A 22,012-nucleotide genomic window follows, 5' to 3' on the forward strand; every position below is an offset into this window, starting at 1 on the left:
AATGATGACTATTTTCATAATAGATTAACTTGATTTTTAAATTTTTTTAAATTTAATTTCAATGTAGCCCTAGTACCCGTTTGTGTTGCTGTTTTTTGTTTTTTTTGTCTAATCAAATGGCTGGCGGCTGATCGATACCAGTTATGAAAATGTCAGCCCAGTGAACTGGAGCGAGGACTTCACCTTGCAGTAAACTAAAAAATTTTTTAGTCGAACGGTGTTCCGAGCGCCGTATTTACTGCCTGGGCTGGCAATTAAAATCACGAAGCATAGACAATTAAATAAAGGCATTCTGGCAGTTTCATGAGATGAATATCAATATAACGGTGTGCTCGTCACTTACCCATGCGTGGCGGCAAAACTACTCAGTCAAAATTTGCATATTCTGAACTAACTTAAGTGTCAGTTGCTGCTTTCTTTTTCCTCTCTTGTGATCATTTTGCCGGTAACATTTAGCGAACTGAGCATTATCCCTTCGAAATCGGGGTTGGGTTAATGCGCATTTCTCTACCAGTGGTCATGCGTTTGAGGCTGGGGATTTTAAGGGAGGTTTTTTTTAAAGGGGAACATAATCACCAGACCTATTTAAGCGTCAATAATATACCTTGATGTTGCAGAAAAAAGACCATATATTTTTTTTTACAGATTTCAGAACTCTAAAAGGGTGAATTTGGCGATTGAAACGCCTTTCAATTGTTCGGTGTCGGCGCGATGACCTTTCACCCGTGACGTTACAACGGGAAGCAATCCGCCAATTTCTCAACCACCACGTCAACTCAGCTCTGTTTTTTTTCCGTTTTTTCGACTGTTTTCCGGTACCTTGGAAACATTATGCCTCGTCGGTGTGTTGTCGGAGGGTGTAACAACACGAACAGACGGATTCAAGTTGCGCCAGTGGAGTGTGCTAATCAGACATATCGATGGCCACGGCATGCTAATCGATGCTAACATGCTATTTAGGCTAGCTGTATGTACATATTGCATCATTATGCCTCATTTGAAGCTATATTTGCATCCAGCCTTTCCCTCCAGCCACATTTAATGCCAAACAAACACATACCCATTTTTTAAAAGGGGAACATTATCACCAAACCTATGCAAGCGTCAATATATACCTTGATGGTGCAGAAACAAGACCATGTATTTTTTTAACCGATTTCCGAACTCTAAATGGGTGAATTTTGGCAAATTAAACGCCTTTCTGTTTATCGGTCTTTTAGCGATGACGTCAGAACGTGACGTCACCGAGGTAACAAACCCGCCATTTTCATTTTCACATTACAAACACCGGGTCTCAGCTCAGTTATTTTCAGTTTTTTCGACTATTTTTTGGAACCTTGGAGACATCATGCCTCGTCGGTGTGTTGTCGGAGGGTGTAACAACACTAACAGGGAGGGGTTCAAGTTGCACCACTGGCAAGAAATCTGGCGCCAGACCCCCATTGAATTTTCCAGAGTGTCTGCACATTTTACCGGCGATGCTAAGACAAACATGGCACAGAGATGTATGGATAACCTACCCACATTTAATGCCAAACAAACACATACCAATTTTTTTAAAAGGGGAACATTATCACCAAACCTATGCAAGCGTCAATATATACCTTGATGGTGCAGAAACAAGACCATGTATTTTTTTAACCGATTTCCGAACTCTAAATGGGTGAATTTTGGCAAATTAAACGCCTTTCTGTTTATCGGTCTTTTAGCGATGACGTCAGAACGTGACGTCACCGAGGTAACACACCGGCCATTTTCATTTTCACATTACAAACACCGGGTCTCAGCTCTGTTATTTTCCGTTTTTTCGACTATTTTTTGGAACCTTGGAGACATCATGCCTCGTCAGTGTGTTGTCGGAGGGTGTAACAACACTAACAGGGAGGGATTCAAGTTGCACCACTGGCAAAAAATTTGCTGCCAGACCCCCATTGAATTTTCCAGAGTGTCTGCAAATTTTACCGGCAATGCTAAGACAGACATGGCACAGAGATGTATGGATAACCTACCCACATTTAATGCCAAACAAACACATACCAATTTTTTTAAAGGGGAACATTATCACTAAACCTATGCAAGCGTCAATATATACCTTGATGTTGCGAAAAAAGACCATGTACTTTTTTAACTGATTTACGAACTCTAAATGGGTGAATTTTGGCAAATTAAACGCCTTTCTGTTTATCGGTCTTTTAGCGATGACGTCAGAACGTGACGTCACCGAGGTAACACACCCGCCATTTTCATTTTCACATTACAAACACCGGGTCTCAGCTCTGTTATTTTCCGTTTTTTCGACTATTTTTTGGAACCTTGGAGACATCATGCCTCGTCGGTGTGTTGTCGGAGGGTGTAACAACACTAACAGGGAGGGATTCAAGTTGCACCACTGGCAAGAAATCTCCCGCCAGACCCCCATTGAATTTGCCAGAGTGTCTGCACATTTTACCGGCGATGCTAAGACAGACATGGCACAGAGATGTATGGATAACCTGCAGATGCATTTGCAACGATTAAGTCAACAAAATCACAAAGGTGAGTTTTGTTGATGTTGTTGACTTATGTGCTAATCAGACATATTTGGTCGGATCATGACTGCCAGCTAATCGATTCTAACATGCTACGCTAATTGATGCTAACATGATATTTACGCTAGCTGTATGTACATTTGAAACTAGATACCCACATTTAATGCGAAACAAACACTTACCAATCGACGGATTTAAGTTGCTCTAGTGTCACAAGATGCGAAAGTCCTGATCGTTTGGTCCGCACATTTTACCGGCGATGCTAGTAAGGCAGCCATGCTATGGGCCACTTCATTAGGTACACCCATGCTATGGCCGAATAGCGTCAATAGCTATTCGCTCAATAGCTTCAATTTCTTCTTCAATTTCGTTTTCGCTATCTGCCTCCATACTCCGACCATCTGTTTCAATACATGCGTAATCTGTTGAATCGCTTAAGCCGCTGAAATCCGACTCTGAATGCGAGCTAATGTCGCTACATCTTGCTGTGCTAACCGCCATGTTGTTTGTATTGGCAGCCCTGTATGACGTCACAGGGAAATGGACAGTCTAATAGGGAAAATCAAAAACTTTAAAGCTTTTTTTCGGGATATTCCGGGAGGTGTAAAATTTCGAAAAAAAACTGCTGCCCCCGCGACCCGACCTCGGATAAGCGGAAGAAGATGGATGGATGGATGGAACTTCGAAAAATAAAAAAAGCCACTGGGAACTGATTTTTATTGTTTTTAACCCTTTTGAAATTGTGATAATGTTCCCCTTTCACTGTGTACACACTTTCCTCGCTGAATGAGCAGGTATCGGACACTTCGGTCTCCTTATACACATCCTCGCTCATCCCTACGGACTGGACACTGGCCTAGAGTTGGTGGGCTTGCCGAGGGTGGAGTCGACTCTCTTAGTTGCTTTGTTGGCTCCGCTCCTGTCTCAGGCCATCTGTCTCACTGTAATATTTGTCTGATCTTGAATGGGATTGTGCTGAACATGTTAATTTCGCCTCGGGGATTATTAAAGTATTTCTGATTCTGATTCTGATTGCCTGCTCAGTATTTATAGTTTTAACTTCGTACACACTTTCCTCGCTGAATGAGCAGGTATCGGACACTTCGGTCTCTTTATACACATCCTCGCTCATCCATGCGGACTGGACACTGGCCTAGAGTTGGTGGGCTTTCCGAGGGTGGAGTCAACTCTCTTGGTTGCTTTGTTGGGTCTGCTCCTGTCTCTGGCCATCTGTCTCCCTGTAATGTTTGTCTGATTGTGAATGGGATTGTGCTGAAAATGTTTATTTCCCCTCAGGGATTATTAAAGTATTTCTGATTCTGATTGCCTGCTCGGTGGCCTTGTGGTTAGAGTCTCCGCCCTGAGATCGGTAGGTCGTGAGTTCAAACCCCGGCCGAGTCATACCAAAGACTATAAAAAACGGGACTCATTACCTCCCTGCTTGGTACTCAGCAATTGAGGGTCTAATCACCAAAATGCTGCTCACTGCTCCCCTGGTACAAGGTGACTTAACTTTATCAATCGATGGCTCCACTCGATGGCCTTGTTATGGCCCATCTCTTCGTGGATTGTTGATGCCTTCTCCCCATGGATTCACTCCCTATTTCTGGAGGACTCGTTTGACCATGAATCGGTTTTTCTGGACCATGTGGACTCTTTTGTGTCTCATAGACTATAAGAACAACAAATAACTAATTATTGATTGAGGCGCATCCCTTTTGGTAGTATCTACATATCTTATTGCTGATTGAGACCAATTTAATTTTCTTTTTAAATCTGACCGTTCAATCAAAAAACCTGGGTTAAGTCTAACCGTGGGATGCCGTTGAATTGGACAAAAGGAAGTCAAGTAAGGGAGGAAGGAAGGGAAGTTGTTACCTGGCTATGACAAACAGCACACAACTGACACCCAAGCAAGCCAGCAGAATATACATCCAGATATCAGGTGAGAGCGGGTTTAGGAAGGAGAAGACCCCGGGGTTGGTGCCGTTCGGTTTGCGGTACAGGATACTTATCCCCAGCGTCATGAAGGGCTTGGAGAAGTCAATGACCTTCTCCCGGGCGTAGGTGATGGCCAGGGGGGCTACGGCCAAGTCGGCTTTCTGCAACGACACCACAGGGGCAAAGTGGTTAGAGGTTGAACTCCACCAATACGGACAACGGAGGAGGAGGCAAATCAAATTAGCATCCGATTCCTGTCGACAGCCCAGTGGGGTCAATATGTACAGGAGGAAGAGTCGAGGCTGACGGAAGAAATAAATCGGGGTCATCAGTTCAGTTGGATTAGCAACCTTTCTATTTATTTTTAATGGAAATTACAGCTTTGGTGTTTGATCTTCCTTAAATGGTGTCAGAGGTGGGTCACGAAAGGCAGCGCTCTCGGGATTAGATTCATCTGAGAGGAATTGGAGCTTTTCCCTCAGTGCAAGAAGTTCACACTGAGATTTTGCTACCAAACCCATATAGTTTTAGTTATGGATTTCCAACCATCTTCTTGGTGTTGGTTAATAATTTCCCTGCCTTCTCCTTTATTGTGATGTCTGTTTTCATCAGTTCATTATTATCAATCGTACACTGAGCCACCCCTGCAACCAATTTCAACCTAGGAGTATTTAAGCTCGTCACTGACACCTTGGTTATTGTCTCCTGAACCTCCCAAGTTTATGCGCCTACTTCACCTCGTCAGTCCTGGTACATTGTCTCTCCTTAGTCCTGTAATCCCTCACCTCTTTGTGTTTGTTTCCTAGCTTCCCTGAGGTAAAGGGGATTCTGTGTTGGACTTTATGCTGTGCCCAGTGCGCCCTGACCTTTCTCCCCTGCCGACCACAGAGGAACCGGTTTATCTTTGTTAATCATGGTGTGCACTTCTGCCCCAATGCCTTTCATTAAACTTTTTGGGACTTATCACGTTTTTTCATTTTTGTAATTCAACCTTGCCTCCCGTCTCTGCATCCTCAGGTCACCTCTTTGGTCAGTTCCTAACACTTGGAGAGTCTAATTATTAGGACATACTCGGGGAATGAAGGCCAGGGGGCCAATTAAGCTTTTCAATTTCCCAAATAACTTTTTAGTATGGGGAACATATATTCACCATTAATTAGTTGCTTGCTAACATGTAAATTAGTAACAGATTGGCTCTTAATTAATCATTATTAAGTACTTATTAATGCCTTATTCTGCATGGCCTTATTATACAACCAGTAAGCCATTAAATAAGAGTCTTCCCTAAATACCCTCAGAATGATTGCTTATTAGTAACCTTAACCCTAATCCCCTAGTGTCCAAATAACCTAACTTAAGTCGTTGTTACTTTAATAAGCAACTAATTAATGGTTAGTATGTTCCCCATACTAAAGTGTTACCCGTTTTTAGATCTTTAACCTCTTAAGGCCCAAGCTGGTTTTTTTTTTGGTTTTTTTTACATGGTTTTTTTAAATTTCTCCTTTCTATTTGGGCTTATTGGACCCTGATTAGAATAAAAACTAAGAATCATCTTTTGATAAGATGTACTTAGTCCATAAGTCCACAAATGTGTACGTCATGTTAAGTGACATGCTAATTATTATTTTTACACTTTTTTTTCTCCAAATTCCATTGTATGTTATACTCTTCTGACACCACAAGATGGCAGTATAAGTGTCCACATATGTGGTCATAAAACCCCAATTCAGTAGTGTACACAATTTTGGAAATAAGAGCTAAAAAGGTGCTGTCCACGCATGTGGCCACCAGGCTGGAAATTGTAGCTGCCATTATGATTCTTCTTCTTTCGTGGACCGTCAGATGTCCAACTCGGTGTCGCATAGCCATACCCGCATCTTTGGTCTTAGGTGGAAGAGGCTGGCTTCCGAGGGCGGTCCATATAGGGGGCAGATGCTAATTATATGGTCGCCGGTCTGCTCAGGGTCACCGCACTCGCATGCCGCACTGTCCGCCAAGCCTCATGTCTTCATTGATGACCCAAAGCGACCAGTCCGGGGATCGGGGTCGGCCATTATGATGTGCAGTGATGTTTTCAAATGACCGTAAGTCTTCAACTATAGGAAGTATTTCATATTTCTCTGCGTTTGTTGCATTTTTGTTGTGTTTCGCTTGATCGTAAAACATGTCGATCAAGAGGGGTGTGAGGTTCATATGTTGTCAATATTCAGTGTTTTATCGTTCATAGTAAATATTGTAAATCCCACATTCTTTATTTTAATGCACATTCTGGGTGTCTCATACAGTAAAAAAATTAAAAATTCCATTCTGTTTTTTAAGGCGGGTTGTCGTAACGTCTTTAGCATTCAACCCGATTTTATTAGTGTAGTAGGACCCAAGCACATATTTTCAGAGCTTACATAGCTTAACTTAAATCAAATATACTTAAACACATTTTTTTTCACATGAAATACAATTAAATATAACCCCTAAAATATAATAAATTGGAAAAAAATATATTTAACATTCCTAAATATTATACCACTGTAAAATGTACTTTTTTAAATAAAAAAAACAGACTTATTGTACACCAAAAATTTCAAAAATATTTTTGGTTAAATTTAGAGGCATTGTTTTTCTGTATTAAATTTACAGGCATTTTTTTTTCACATTCAATAATCATCCTTTTTTTCGCCCCAGTACTTTTTCAGTATTTAATTAACTGCCAAAGGGGAAATTGAGATTTTCAGCACAGGTTCAAAAGAAATGATTGAGATTAAACAATTACAGATCATAATTAATTAAACATTTACATTTTTAATCGCTTGACAGCACTGGTTAAAATTATTATTTTGTTATCTTGAAATAATGATTTTCATTAAAACTATAACTTAAATCAAATATACTTAAACACATTTTTTCACATGAAATACAATAAAATTAAACCCCTAATGTATAAACAATATATTTGAACATTCCTAATTATACCACTGTAATATATATATTTAAAAAAACAAAAAAAACATACAAAAAATATATTTTTTGTTAAAATAAAAGGAATTTTATTTCGTACTAAATTTAGAGGCATTTTTATTTCACATTCAATAGTCATCCTTTTTTTTTCTTCCCCCAGTACTTTTTCAGTATTTTATTAATTCCCAAGGGGAAATTGAGATTTTCAGCAAAGGTTAAAAAGAGATGAAAGAGATTATCAAGAATTAAACACTTACATTTTTAATCGCTTGACAGCACAAGTTAAAATCATTATTTTGTTAGCTTGAAAAAAAATATTTTTTTCAAAAGTATAACAAATAAAATATACTTAAATATTTTTTTTTCCACCTGGAATACGATTAAATAAAACCCTAAAATATAATATATATGAAAACGACCCATTTTAACATTCCTAAATATTATACCACTGCAATATATATATTTTTGAATAAATAAATAAAAGCATATTATATACCCACAATGAAAAAAAGATTTTTTGTTAAATTTAGAGGAATTTTTATTTCATATTTAATAATCATCCTATGTACCCTGTGTGCATTTTGAGTTAAAGCGAATCTGGCATTTTCAATATATATATATATATATATATATATATATATATATATATATATATATATATATATATATATATATATATATATATATATATATATATATACAGTGCATGCCAAAAATGTGGACAAACCCCTTCTACTCAATGTGTTTTCTTTATCTTTATGACTATTTACATTCTAGATAGTCACTGAAAGCATCAATTTTACGAATGAACACGTGAAGTTATGTACCTATCAAAAAAAAAAGGGTGAAATATTTGAAAGCATGTCTTCTATTGTAGTTTTTTCCAAATAGCCTCCCTTTGCTCTGATTACTGCTTTTGCACACTCTTGGCATTCTCTCAATGAGCTTCAAGAGGTTTACCCTGAAATGGGTTTTTACTTCACAGGTGTCATAGTTTTGATGCCTTCAGTGACAATCTACAATGTAAATAGTCATGAAAAATAAAGGAAACACATTGAAATGAGAAGGTGTGTCCAAAATATTGAAAACTATTATTTCGAAAACAATCCCGTCCTGTTATTCATATTCTGACATGCATCTCCAATTTTCTAAATGTGCCGTTGATTAAAATGTCAGTATCCTTGCCCAAGGGTATACATCATCTTTAACAACATCATAGAATAGTTTCATTTTGTATCTCCAACACAACTTCCTACAGCCTTTTGTCACATTCTTCTGTCATTTTGTCAAGCTAAAACTCATTAAATGAAAATGTAAAAAATGCACTCAGATTAATTTCAATCAAAATTTGGACAGGTGTTGAATCACTTTGGTCTAAACTGTATATTACAAAATATACCCTTTCTTAAAATATTAGACTCGACCTGGCTGGTCCACAAATACTAAAGACTAGAGCTGGGAAAACATTTTGACTTGGGGGGCCACATTGAGAGGAAACAAAATGTGTCTCGGGGGTCCCAATGTGTATGTGTGTATGCATTATACGTTCACATTTTGCTGTAAAGTATGTGTGTTTGGTCCCTTTTTTCCCAGGAAAACTAATACCAAAAGTCACAATGTCCGATAGAGTTCTAAAGGATCAGCCGTCCATCACCCCGAAGAGGAATTAAGCGGTGGTGAAGGCGTGGGATGGGGAGCGTGTTTGTGTATATGCTTATTGTCTTTGGGTATAGTGGTGTTGTGTCCATAGGCCCGGGGCCGTTCTGCATGCAACGCAAGCAAAGTTCGACTTCCAGATGTCATTGACATGGGAGGGAGGTCAAAAGCGTCCATCTTTGAGGAGTCCTCGGGAAATGTTTACAGAACAGCCTGCTTTTGTTGTTGCATCAAGGCCATTTCCAGGGAGTCAAATCGTAGATTAGCATTTTGTATTTTTTTTTACAATGGCTTGTCCGTTCTATCCGTCCATGTTGGTTATCATATCCAATTTTTCCCTTTCCGCAAGCTTCTCAATGATGTGATCCATCTTGCGATTCAGTCCAGAAATCGCCCCAGGCTGGTTCCAAATAGGTAGATGTCTTCTACGTCCTCGGTAGAAAAGACTGAGGCACATGATTCGGGGGGCCGAATGTGTATGTGTGTATACATTATACGTTCACATTTTGCTGTAAAATATGTGTGTTTGGTCCCTTTTTTCCCAGGAAAACTAATACCAAAAGTCACAATGTCCGATAGAGTTCTAAAGGATCAGCCGTCCATCACCCCGAAGAGGAATTAAACGGTGGTGAAGGCGTGGGATGGGGAGCGTGTTTGTGTATATGCTTATTGTCTTTGGGTATAGTGGTGTTGTGTCCATAGGCCCGGGGCCGTTCTGCATGCAACGCAAGCAAAGTTCGACTTCCAGATGTCGTTGACATGGGAGGGAGGTCAAAAGCGTCCATCTTTGAGGAGTCCTCGGGAAATGTTTACAGAACAGCCTGCTTTTGTTGTTGCATCAAGGCCATTTCCAGGGAGTCAAATCGTAGATTAGGATTTTGTATTTTTTTTTACAATGGCTTGTCCGTTCTATCCGTCCATGTTGGTTATCATATCCAATTTTTCCCTTTCCGCAAGCTTCTCAATGATGTGATCCATCTTGCGATTCAGGCCAGAAATCGCCCCAGGCTGGTTCCAAATAGGTAGATGTCTTCTACGTCCTCGGTGGAAAAGACTGAGGCACATGATTCGGGGGGCCGAATGTGTATGTGTGTATACATTATACGTTCACATTTTGCTGTAAAGTATGTGTGTTTGGTCCCTTTTTTCCCAGGAAAACTAATACCAAAAGTCACAATGTCCGATAGAGTTCTAAAGGATCAGCCGTCCATCACCCCGAAGAGGAATTAAGCGGTGGTGAAGGCGTGGGATGGGGAGCGTGTTTGTGTATATGCTTATTGTCTTTGGGTATAGTGGTGTTGTGTCCATAGGCCCGGGGCCGTTCTGCATGCAACGCAAGCAAAGTTCGACTTCCAGATGTCGTTGAGATGGGAGGGAGGTCAAAAGCGTCCATCTTTGAGGAGTCCTCGGGAAATGTTTACAGAACAGCCTGCTTTTGTTGTTGCATCAAGGCCATTTCCAGGGAGTCAAATCGTAGATTAGGATTTTGTATTTTTTTTTACAATGGCTCGTCCGTTCTATCCGTCCATGTTGGTTATCATATCCAATTTTTCCCTTTCCGCAAGCTCCCCCACGATGTGATCCATCTTGCGATTCAGTCCAGAAATCGCCCCAGGCTGGTTCCAAATAGGTAGATGTCTTCCACGTCCTCGGTGGAAAAGACTGAGGCACATGATTCTCCGTTTTTCCCAGGAACCTCTCACGGTTCCCCAGAACCTCTTTTTCCTCGTCGAAAAGATTTTGTCAATTGAGTCGACAGTCCAGCTAATCAATTCCATGTCTAATGTTTTGATTTGGAGGACAGCGCAAGGAAAGAGTTCGAAAAACTTTATCCTCCAAAAAACAGAATGGCATTTTATTATTTTGTTTTACTGAATGGGACACCCAAAAAGTAAATGAAAATAAAAATATTAACTACGAACAATAAAAGACTGAATATTAACAACGTATCAACGTGACAGTAAACTGCATAATCCGAATGATTGGTATCATAGTTTTAGAACTTGGACTCGGATGCAGTTTACCGCATGGATTGTTTCCTGGAGATGCAAACGAATTGGACCGGACATGGCGTGAAGGTAAATACATGATTTAATTATTACTATAAAAAGTGTAAACAAAAGGCGCGCACAAGGCGGAGACCAAAAACTTGGCTAAGGATCAAAAGTTACACTTGACGTAGACTATGGGCAAGAAACAAAATACTCGCTAAACGTGACATGAATAAACAAAAACTTAGCATGGAACAAGCATAGAACGAGTGATGACGCCAGCCGACTGCCTGGCAACTACAGGCTTAAATACTCATGTGATGATTGAAAACAGGTGCATGAGTCCAACATGTGAGACAGGTGAAACTAATGGTCGTCATGGTGACGATACAAACAAGGATGCGTAAAAACAGAAACTAATGGAGTTTTAACCAAACAGAACATAACTGAGCAAAACATGATAAAAAGACATGACAATACCAACACATTTTGCTGTAAAAAACTGCTGTACAGTATGTGTTTGGTCCCTTTTTTTCCCCTTGAAAATTAATACCAAAAGTCACAATGTACGATAGAGTTCTAAAAACGTTATCCTCAAAAAGACGGAATGGAATTTTTTATTTTTTTTTACTAAATAGGACACCTTAAATGTACATGAAAATAAAAAATGGGGGTTTTACAATATTAGCTACGAACGATAAAACACTGAATATTAACAACATATGAACTTAGCTCCTCTTTTACTTATTTAATGTGTATGTGTGTATGAATTATACATACACATTTTCCTGTAAAAATGTGCTGTACAGTAAATGCGTTTGGTCTCTTTTTTCCCCGTAAAACTAATACTAAAAGTCACAATGTCCGATAAAGATAGACAGATTATCCTAAAAAAAACAAAAAAACCGAATGTAACTTGAATTTTCTTTCCTGAATGGGACACCCAAAATGTACATACAAATAAAAATATTAGCTACGAACGATAAAACACTGAATATTAACAACAAATGAAAGTGGCTCATGTTTTACTTCTCAGACCAGCTCCTCCATAGTTGAGTATCTTTTTACAATCAAGCAAAACACAACAAAAAATGTAACAAAAAGCAAAATATGAATGCACAAGTGTAAAAAAAAATACCTAAAATATGATATATTTTCATTTTTAAGCGGACATTTGTTGTAAAAATCTGCTTACACGTGTTTCGGAAAACAAACCCCGCCCACTCTGCTTTGTTCCTGGTCTGAGTAGCTGTGACGTAGATTACCGGAATAACTCCGACAAGACCCGGGAGCGCAGATTTCGGCCAATTAAAATTGACCAATTGATGCTAAGGTCTAAAAAATTAAGAATTTATTATATAATCTACAAACCCCATTTCCATATGAGTTGGGAAATTGTGTTAGATGTAAAAATAAACGGAATACAATGATTTGCAAATCCTTTTCAACCCATATTCAGTTGAATATGCTACAAAGACAACATATTTGATGTTAAAACTGACAAACATTTCTTTTGTGTGCAAAAAATCATTAACTTTAGAATTTAATGCCAGCAACACGTGACAAAGAAGTTGGGAAAGGTGGCAATAAATACTGATAAAGTTGAGGAATGCTAATCAAACACTAATATGAAACATCCCACAGGTGTGCAGGCTAATTGAGAACAAGTGGGTGCCATGATTGGGTATAAAAGCAGCTTCCATGAAATGCTAAGTAATTCACAGACAAGGATGGGGCGAGGGTCACCACTTTGTAAGCAAATTGTCGAACAGTTTTAGAACAACATTTCTCAACGAGCTATTGCAAGGAATTTAGGGATTTTACCATCTACGGTCCGTAAAATCATCAAAAAGTTCAGAGAATCTGGAGAAATCACTGCACGTAAGCGATGATATTACGGACCTTTGACCCCTCAGGTGGTACTGCATCAAAAACCGACATCAGCGTGTAAAGGATATCACCACATGGGCTCAGGAACACTTTATAAAACCACTGTCAGTAACTACAGTTGGTTGCTACATCTGTAAGTGCAAGTTAAAACTCTACTATGCAAAGCGAAAGCCATTTATCAACAACAACCAGGAACGCCGCTGGCTTGGCTGGGCCGGAGCTCATCTAAGATGGACTGATGCAAAGTGGAAAAGTGTTCTGTGCACATCTCAAATTATATTTGGAAACTGTGGACGTGGTGTACTCCGTAACAAAGAGGAAAATAACCATTCAGATTGTTATAGGCGCAAAGTTCAAAAGCCAGCATCTGTGATGGTATGGGGGTGTATTAGTGCCCAAGGCATGGGTAACTTACACATCTGTGAAGGCACCATTAATGCTGAATGGTTAATACAGGTTTTGGAGCAACATATGTTGTCATCCAAGCAACGTTATGGACGCCCCTGCTTATTTCAGCAAAACAATGCCATGGGTTCATAGTAAAAGAGTGCGGGTACTCTCCTGGCCCGCCTGCAGTCCAGACATGTCTCCCATCAAAAATGTGTGGCGCATTATAAAGCGTAAAATACGACAGCGGCGACCCCGGACTGTTGAACGACTAAATCTCTACATAAAACAAGAATGGGAAAGAATTCCACTTTCAAAGCTTCAACAATTAGTTTCCTCAGTTCTCAAACGTTTATTGAGTGTTGTTAAAAGAAAAGGTGATGTAACACAGTGGTGAACATGCCCTTTCCCAACTACTTTGGCACGTGTTGCAGCCATGAAATTCTAAGTTAATTATTATTTGCAAAAAAAAAATAAAGTTTATGAGTTTGAACATCAAATATCTTGTCTTTGTAGTGCATTCAATTGAATATGCAAATCATTGTATTCCGTTTGTATTTACATCTAACACAATTTCCCAACTCATATGGAAACAGGGTTTTCAATACTTTATTTTTTATTTTTGTTTCTTTAATTTGTGTTGAGGATGTTAGAGAAAGATCTGCTGACTCACGTGGTCCATAAGCTCGCGAACCATCCCGTTCCACTGGCCCGTACCCTCATCCAGGGCGCCGTACTTGCCGTCTTCCACCAGTCGGACTTCATACTGGAAGCCCAGTATCCCGGAGAGCTCCCTTAGAAGGTCGATGCAGTAACCTTCAAATCTGTCATTGCCATAGAGCGGCTTATCGGACTTCTTAAACATGACATACGGCTCCTCCTGGGGAGGGGGGGGGGGGTGTGTGTGTCATTTTGAGACATTTCATGGGATTTTCATACGATTTACGGTTGATGTGCGTACCAGTATGGTGGACACACGCAGGGATTTGTTAGCCAGCGAGTCGGTGATGTTGGAGGTCTTGCTTTTGTGACTCTCAGACATATTCAGGCCACTCGGAGGATCCCAAGTCCCGATCTGTTGAGAGAGCTCAGTGTCACACTTTTTCCGTCTCATCAGCAAAAACGTGTTCTTACAGGAAATCAAAGAAAACTGTACAATAACAATAGACATTTACAAAACCCCCAAAACCAGTGAAGTTGGAACCTTGTTTAATTCGTAAATAAAAACAGAATACAAAGATTTAGCAAATCCTTTTCAACTTATATTCATTTAAATGGACTGCAAAGACAAAATATTAATTGTTCAAATTGAGAAACTTAATTTCATTCAGCAAATAATCATTAACTTAAAATTTTGTATCTGGGTGTTGTTGATAAATGGCTTTCGCTTTGCCTAGTAGAGTTTTAATTTGCAGTGACAGATGCAGTGACCAACTGTAGTTATTGACAGTGGTTTTCTGAAGTGCTCCTGAGCCTATGTGGTGATATCCTTTACACACCGATGTCGCTCTTTGATGCAATACTGCATGATACTGATACATTATTTATATCTAGTATCTTTTTAAATGTAGATTTGACTATATTTAGTACACACCTGGAGGTAAGAGTCATGTAATGGTGGATTGGACAAACTGTACCTGTATATGTGTCCTTACCAAATATGCAGTAGAGCTAACATCAAATCTATAAACCAATGAAGCTATTGGGATTGGTATTGTTTACATTTTAACTGTACCAGTACCAAATTGGCATTTAAAAAATTGAATAGGCACATTTTTGTGAAAAACAAACAAAACAAATGCTTTTTTTTGCATTTTTTTAATGGAATTTATTGACATTTAGGTTGATCATATTATTAATTTATATACTCCAGCAATATAAATAAATTGATAACTAACTAATATATTCAAAATTATAAAAGACATTGAAAATATGCATATTTTGGTAAAAAAACAAAAACACTATGCATTTTTTAAAGGGAATTTTGTAACATTTAAGTTGAGCATGTTAGTCATTTAAATGCTTCAACGATAAATAAATTGATAACTAAAACATTTAAAATTAAAAAAATAAATAAAATATGCACATTTCGGTAAGAAAAAAACCCTCTGCATTTTTTTTTATATTGAGACATTTAGGTGGAATTTAGTAATTCAAATATTTCAGAGATTTAAATAAATTTATAAGAAACTAATAAATTCAAAATTAAAAAAATACATTTAAAATATAACCCCAACCCAAAAAACCCCATGCATTTTTTAAATGGAATTTTGTGACATTTAAGTGGGACATATTAGTGATTTAAATACTTCAGCGATATAAATAAATCAATAACTAACTAATACATTCAAAATAAAAAATACATTGAAAAATGCACATTAAAAAAAAAAAAACATCCAAAAAATCCTTTGCATTTTGGTAAAAAAAAACAAAAACCTTTGCATTTTTTACATGGAATTTTGTGACTTTTAAGTTAAACATATCAGTAATTAATAATTAACTAAGAAAAATTCAAATTTAAAAAACAATGTAAAATATGCATATTTTGGTTAAAAAACAGACAGAAAAACCCTATGCATTTTTTTTATGGAATTTTGTGGACATTTAAGTTGAGCATTTTAGTCATTTGAATATGTCTGCAATATAAATATGTTGACAACTAACTAATACATTCAATATTTTAAAATACATTGAAAATATGCATATTTTGGTAAAAAACTAAACAAAAAAATGACCAAAAACCCTATGCATTTTTATGGCATTTTGTGACATTTAAGTTGAAATTATAAATAATTTAAATACCTAAGCAAAAAATAGAAAAAAATACATAGAAAACTGACCAATACATTAAAAAAAAAAAAAAAAAAAAAAGAAAATATGCGCTTTCTGGTAAAAAAAATAAATCCTTTCCATCCATCCATATTCTACCGCTTATTCCCTTTTGGGGTCGAGGGGGGCATTTTGGTAAAAAAAACAACAACCCAAAAACCCTATGCATTTTTAAATGAAACTTTGTGACATTTAAGTTGAATATATTTGTAATTTCAATACAAAATCAATAAGTTGATAACTAACTAAAACATATAAGTTTAAAAAAAACTTTTTAAAATATGCATATTTTGGTTAAAAAAAAAACAACAACCAAAAACCCTATGCATTTTTGATGGAATTTTGTGACATTTAAGTTGAAATTATTAGTCATTTAAAAACTTCAGCAATATAAATAAATAGATAACTAACTAATACATTCAAAATTTTAAAAATAATTGAAAATATGTACATTTTGGTAAAAAAACTAAACAAAAAAACGACCAAAAACCCTATGCATTTTGTATGGCATTTTGTGACATTTAAGTTGAAATTATAAATAATTTAAATACCTATGCGAAAAATAGAAAAAAATACATCGATAACTGACCAATAAATTCAAAATAAAAATAAATAAATTGAAAATATGCGCATTCTGGTAAAAAAAAAAAAAAAGAAAAGAAAAAAAAAATCCTTTCCATCCATCCATCTTATACCGCTTATTCCCTTTTAGGGTCGCAGGGGGCATTTTCTTAAAAAAACAACCCAAAAACCCTATGCATTTTTAGATGAAACTTTGTGACATTTAAGTTGAATATATTTGTAATTTCAATACAAAATCAACAAATTGATAACTAACTAAAACATTAAACATTTTACAAAACCTTTTTTAAAATATGCATATTTTGGTTAAAAAAACAAACAAAAAAAGGCTACGCATTTTTTAAATGGAACTTTGTGACTTTTAAATGGAGCATATTAGTATTTTGAATATGTCAGCGATAATTCGTTCAACATTTTAAAATACATTGAAAATATGCACATTTTGGTAAAAAAACACCAAAAACTCGATGCATTTTTTATGGAATTTTGTGACATTTAAGTTGAAATTATTATTAATTTAAAAACTTCAGCGATATAAATAAATAGATAACTAACCAATACATTCAAAATTTTAAAAATAATTGAAAATATGCAAATTTTGGTAAAAAACAAAACAAAAAAAACGACCAAAACCCCTATGCATTTCTATGCCATTTTGTGACATTTAAGTTGAAATTATAAATAATTTAAATACCTAAGCGAAAAATAGAAAAAAATACATCGACAACTGACCAATACATTCAAAATAAAAATAAATAAATTGAAAATATGCGCATTCTGGTAAAAAAAAAAGAAAAAAAGAAAAAAAAATTCCTTTCCATCCATCCATCTTCTACCGCTTATTCCCTTTTGGGGTCGCAGGGGGCATTTTGGTAAAAAAACAACAACCCAAAAACCCTATGCATTTTTAGATGAAACTTTGTGACATTTAAGTTGAATATATTTGTAATTTCAATACAAAATCAACAAATTGATAACTAACTAAAACATTAAACGTTTTAAAAATTTTTTTTAAAAATATGCATATTTGGGTTAAAAAAACAAACAAAAAAAGGCTACGCATTTTTTAAATGGAACTTTGTGACTTTTAAGTCGAGCATATTAGGATTTTGAATATGTCAGCGATAATTCATTCAACATTTTAAAATACATTGAAAATATGCACATTTTGGTAAAAAAAACACCAAAAACTCGATGCATTTTTTATGGAATTTTGTGACATTTAAGTTGAAATTATTATTAATTTAAAAACTTCAGCGATATAAATAAATAGATAACTAACCAATACATTCAAAATTTTAAAAAATTATTGAAAATATGCGAATTTTGGGACCCTCCCCCCAAAAAAACATGCATTTTGGTAAAAAAACTAACTAAAACCCTATGCCTTTATTTAATCGAATTTTGTGCCGTTTAACATATTAGCAATTTAAATACATCAAATATTTCAGTGACATAATTAAATTGATAACTAATACATTCAAAATAAAATAAAAAAAATAAAATCTACAACACATTTTCGGTAAAATATATATATTTTGGGGAATTGGTGAGACATCATTATCAAGCCGAAAGTTACTGAAGCGATGCTGCAAGGAAATTGGTCATTTCTTTGCAGTTTACAGTGTAAAAAACTATGTACAAAACCCAAAACCAGTGAAGTTGGTTTTGCGGACATTGTATCGATCCGTTGTGGTGAAGAAGGAGCTGAGCCGGAAGGCAAAGCTCTCAATTTACCGGTCGATTTACCTTCCCATCCTCACCTATGGTCTTGAGCTTTGGGTTCTGACGGAAAGGATAAGATCACGGGTACAAGCGGCCGAAATGGCTGGGGAGAGGTAAGTCTGGGCTTCCCTGCTTAGGCTGCTGCCCCCGCGACCCAACCTCAGATAAGCGGAAAAAAGATGGATGGACATTTTAAAGCATTTATCGGCCGATAAGATCGGCAGTCCGACATTATTGGACATCTCTACTTAATTTTGTAGTGGAATTTCTGACGTTTATACCAGATTTTGTGTCTGTTGAAGTCCTAAAAGAAAATCTGTCAAAAAGCCTTAAGAGGTCTGCTCTTTCCTTTTTTTCCTATTCAGAACCAAAGGAGCATATGTAGGGGAAAGTTGAATTTGTGGTCACTCTAACCATTCTAAAAAATGTTTTGATTGTTTTTTATGACTAAGGGATCCATGGTTGTTGTGGAGCAAGCAGTTGCAAAAACAATTAAAGCTGCAAGCAGCGTTGGTCGGGTCCGCCGTTGGCCGCCGCCGCCGCTACTCAAACCCTAGTCTAAGTCAGACCAACATAGAGGTTTTTATTTCATGTCTCTACGACATTTCTAACAGAAATTACATGCAGTTTTGTCTGGGTTTTTTCCTAGGGGGCGCTAAGCGCAATTTAGATTTTTGGGGTTTGGTTTTTTGTTAGTTGGCAGTTTTTGCCAGTCCTGATGTGTGTGCAAAATTTGGTGAGTTTTGAAGCATGTTAAGGGGGTAAAATTATAGATCGGCGATTCTGGATGTTGTTGATAAATGGCTTTCGGTCTGCATAACAGAGCTTTAACTTGCACTTTGAAGCATTTTAAGTAGTTCAAATTACAGCTCAAAGAGGCAAAAACGTCATTTTTTAGGAAAATTTGCGCAGGGGTTTTTTGAAGGCGCATAAAATCCAAACCGGAGATCTTATCAAAACTTTGTTGGACGTTTTTTTTCAAAAGGGTTCAATCTCTCCTGTGCGAGTTTGAAGCCGAAACGACAAACGCACTGGGAGGAGTTTCGATTTGAAAAAGGTGACGGGTTTTCACAAAACTTTTATTTTGAAGGGGCAATTTTTTAACTTCCTGTTGATTTTTGCCAAAGGATGTCAATTATCTAAATGTAGGTCTAAGTGAGACCTACATAGAAGTTTTTGTTTCATGTCTTTCCGACATTCCTACTGGAAGTTACAAGCAGTTTTGTCCGTTTTCTCTTCCTAGGAGCAGTTTTTTCTGTGTTTTATTAAAAAATTGCACTAGAGCGCATTTTTGAATTTTCGGGATTGGTTTTTTCATTAGATCGCAATTTTTGCCAGTCCTGATGTGTGTGCCAAGTTTGGTGAGTTTTGAAACATTTTAAGGGGGTCAAATTACAGCTCAAAGAGGCAAAAATAGCATTTTTTGCGAAAATTTTTGCTTTGAAGGGGTTTTTGCAAAATTTTTGTTGATTTTTGCCCTAGAAGATACAATTATGAAATTTAGGTCTAAGTCAGCCCTACATAGAGGTTTTTGTTTCATGTCTCTACGACATTCCTAACGGAAGTTACAAGCAGTCTCTTTTTTTTTTTTCCTAGGGGGCGCTAGTGCGCAATTTTCCTTTTCGGGGTTTGGTTGCTTAATAAGTTGGGAAGGCATGAAAGACCGACGTGTGTGTCAAATTTGGTGAGTTTTGAAGCATGTTAAGGGGGTGAAATTGGGGCGCATAGGTGCGGAAGAAAGAAAGAAAGAAAGAAAGAAAGAAAGAATAATAATAAGAAACGTTACAGAAACAATAGGGTCCTTGCCTATGGCAAAGGACTCCACAGGAGTCCTTTGCCATAGGCAGGGCGGACCCTAACAAGACCTTGACACATGAGGGGAACATATAAAAAGACAGGAGACCAATATTTGATATGATTTTGCTTGATTCTGGATCCTTCGGAGGATGCTGTCTGTTTGCATTGGCAATTCAATCCAACTTGTACTTTTGAATATGGGTAAATAAAACGTTTGTACTAAAACCTATTTGTTTGCTGTTTAAGCTTCGGGCCAATCCACCACATTCTAAAGAACATAGAGGATTCGTTCTGTAAGAACTGTGTGTTATAAATAAAAAAATACACCAAACGCACCTTTTCCAGTCCATCCTCCTTCAGGCTGATGACGTCAAGGTCGAAATCCGTTCGAAGTCCGTTGGTCTGATTGAAGAGAACGCGGCCGGTCAAGCCATCCCAGTGAGCCTATAAACATAATGTTGTTTATGCCAATGAAAATCCGTCGTTCCGTCGACCGGAACGGCCGTCTTTCTTCACACGATATCAATCTAAACCTCTAACCGCCTCGTTTTATTTCCCAATCATCCAGCTCTCCCCTCGCTGGCGGTAATTTAACGAGAGACAGTGAAGCTGCGAGGGGGCAGAAAAAACAAACAAAAAAACGATGATGAGGTCATTATCTGTTAAGTTTTACTTTAAAGCAGACGTGCGATAGTGGCGTGATGAGGGCGGGATCGGTGGGCCGATACTACAACGCCAATGATAACATCCGCAGAATGAAAGAGCCGGAAGAACAAAGCCCGCAGGCTGCTGGCCCAGCTTTAGGCTTTGATTTAGGCATGGATAGAGAAAGTCAGGTAATGGATATTGATGTTCATGAAAGTAATGGCGAGGTTTATGATGTGATTTTTGGACACATGTAAAAAAAAAAAATTCTAGACAGAAGCCTGTTCTCATCAAAGGAAGACGGCTCGCAGGGTCAGACGTCGTGGATGGGCTACGGTACCTCTTTGATGAGGCCGATGAAGCGGCCCCCAAAGCGCCACGGCTTGTGGCGATTGCACTGCAGGGAGCTGACGGTGATCTGCTGCGACTGCTGGACCGCCACCGCCACCACGTGCACCGCGTCGTACATCAGAGCCGCGTCGGTCTGCAAAAAACAGGTCGGACGTCTCCGTCAGTCTTTGGAACATCGGTATTTTTTTTCCCCCAAAAGCAGCAGAAAGCATGCGTTAGCATTTTCTACCACTTGCGAGGGGTGCTAGGTAGGTCTTTATTGTCATTGCAACAAGTACAACAACATTTTTGTTTACGATACAAACCCGTTCAAGATTAGACAAACAAAGAGTGTACAGCAGGGGTGTCCAAAGTGTGGCCCGGGGGGGCCATTTGCGGCCCACAGCTAATGTTTTACCGGCCCGTAGCACATCATTCTAAAAATACTAAATATATATTTTTTAAACAATAAAAGGTGGAAAAAAAGAGAAAATTGGTGAAATGCAACCAGAAAAAGTTGCATGGTTGAATCTAATAACATCATTTTTTTTAATAATTCCTCAAAAAATAATAATGAATCAAAATCAATGTTTCTATAAATTGATGTATTTAAGGACAAAAAGGACATAAATACAACAAAAATATGAAAATTATTTTAAAAAATGACGGACTACTTATATACAAGTATTAATTATACTAATTGTTCTACTGATTGCGATTATAAATGTACTAAACTAATTACACAATATATTATCTGAA

At 37.4% G+C, this 22,012-nt stretch overlaps 1 protein-coding gene across 4 annotated transcripts in view; it reads right to left on the reverse strand.

Annotated features, from left to right (window-relative positions):
- The window catches only part of LOC133541980 (glutamate receptor ionotropic, kainate 2-like), a 336,785-nt gene that overhangs the window by 89,221 nt on the left and 225,552 nt on the right, over positions 1 to 22,012 (reverse strand). For all 4 annotated transcript variants that reach the window (XM_061885731.1, XM_061885734.1, XM_061885730.1 and 1 more), the window contains 5 exons: positions 21,264 to 21,407; positions 20,615 to 20,722; positions 14,307 to 14,420; positions 14,019 to 14,225; positions 4,407 to 4,630 (listed from right to left, as the gene is read on the reverse strand). In XM_061885731.1, the coding sequence (XP_061741715.1) occupies positions 4,407 to 4,630; positions 14,019 to 14,225; positions 14,307 to 14,420; positions 20,615 to 20,722; positions 21,264 to 21,407 (797 nt within the window). The remainder of the gene's footprint in view (positions 1 to 4,406; positions 4,631 to 14,018; positions 14,226 to 14,306; positions 14,421 to 20,614; positions 20,723 to 21,263; positions 21,408 to 22,012) is intronic.

This window comes from Nerophis ophidion, linkage group LG24 (assembly GCF_033978795.1).
Source record: "Nerophis ophidion isolate RoL-2023_Sa linkage group LG24, RoL_Noph_v1.0, whole genome shotgun sequence".
Classification (NCBI taxonomy): Eukaryota; Metazoa; Chordata; class Actinopteri; order Syngnathiformes; family Syngnathidae; genus Nerophis; species Nerophis ophidion.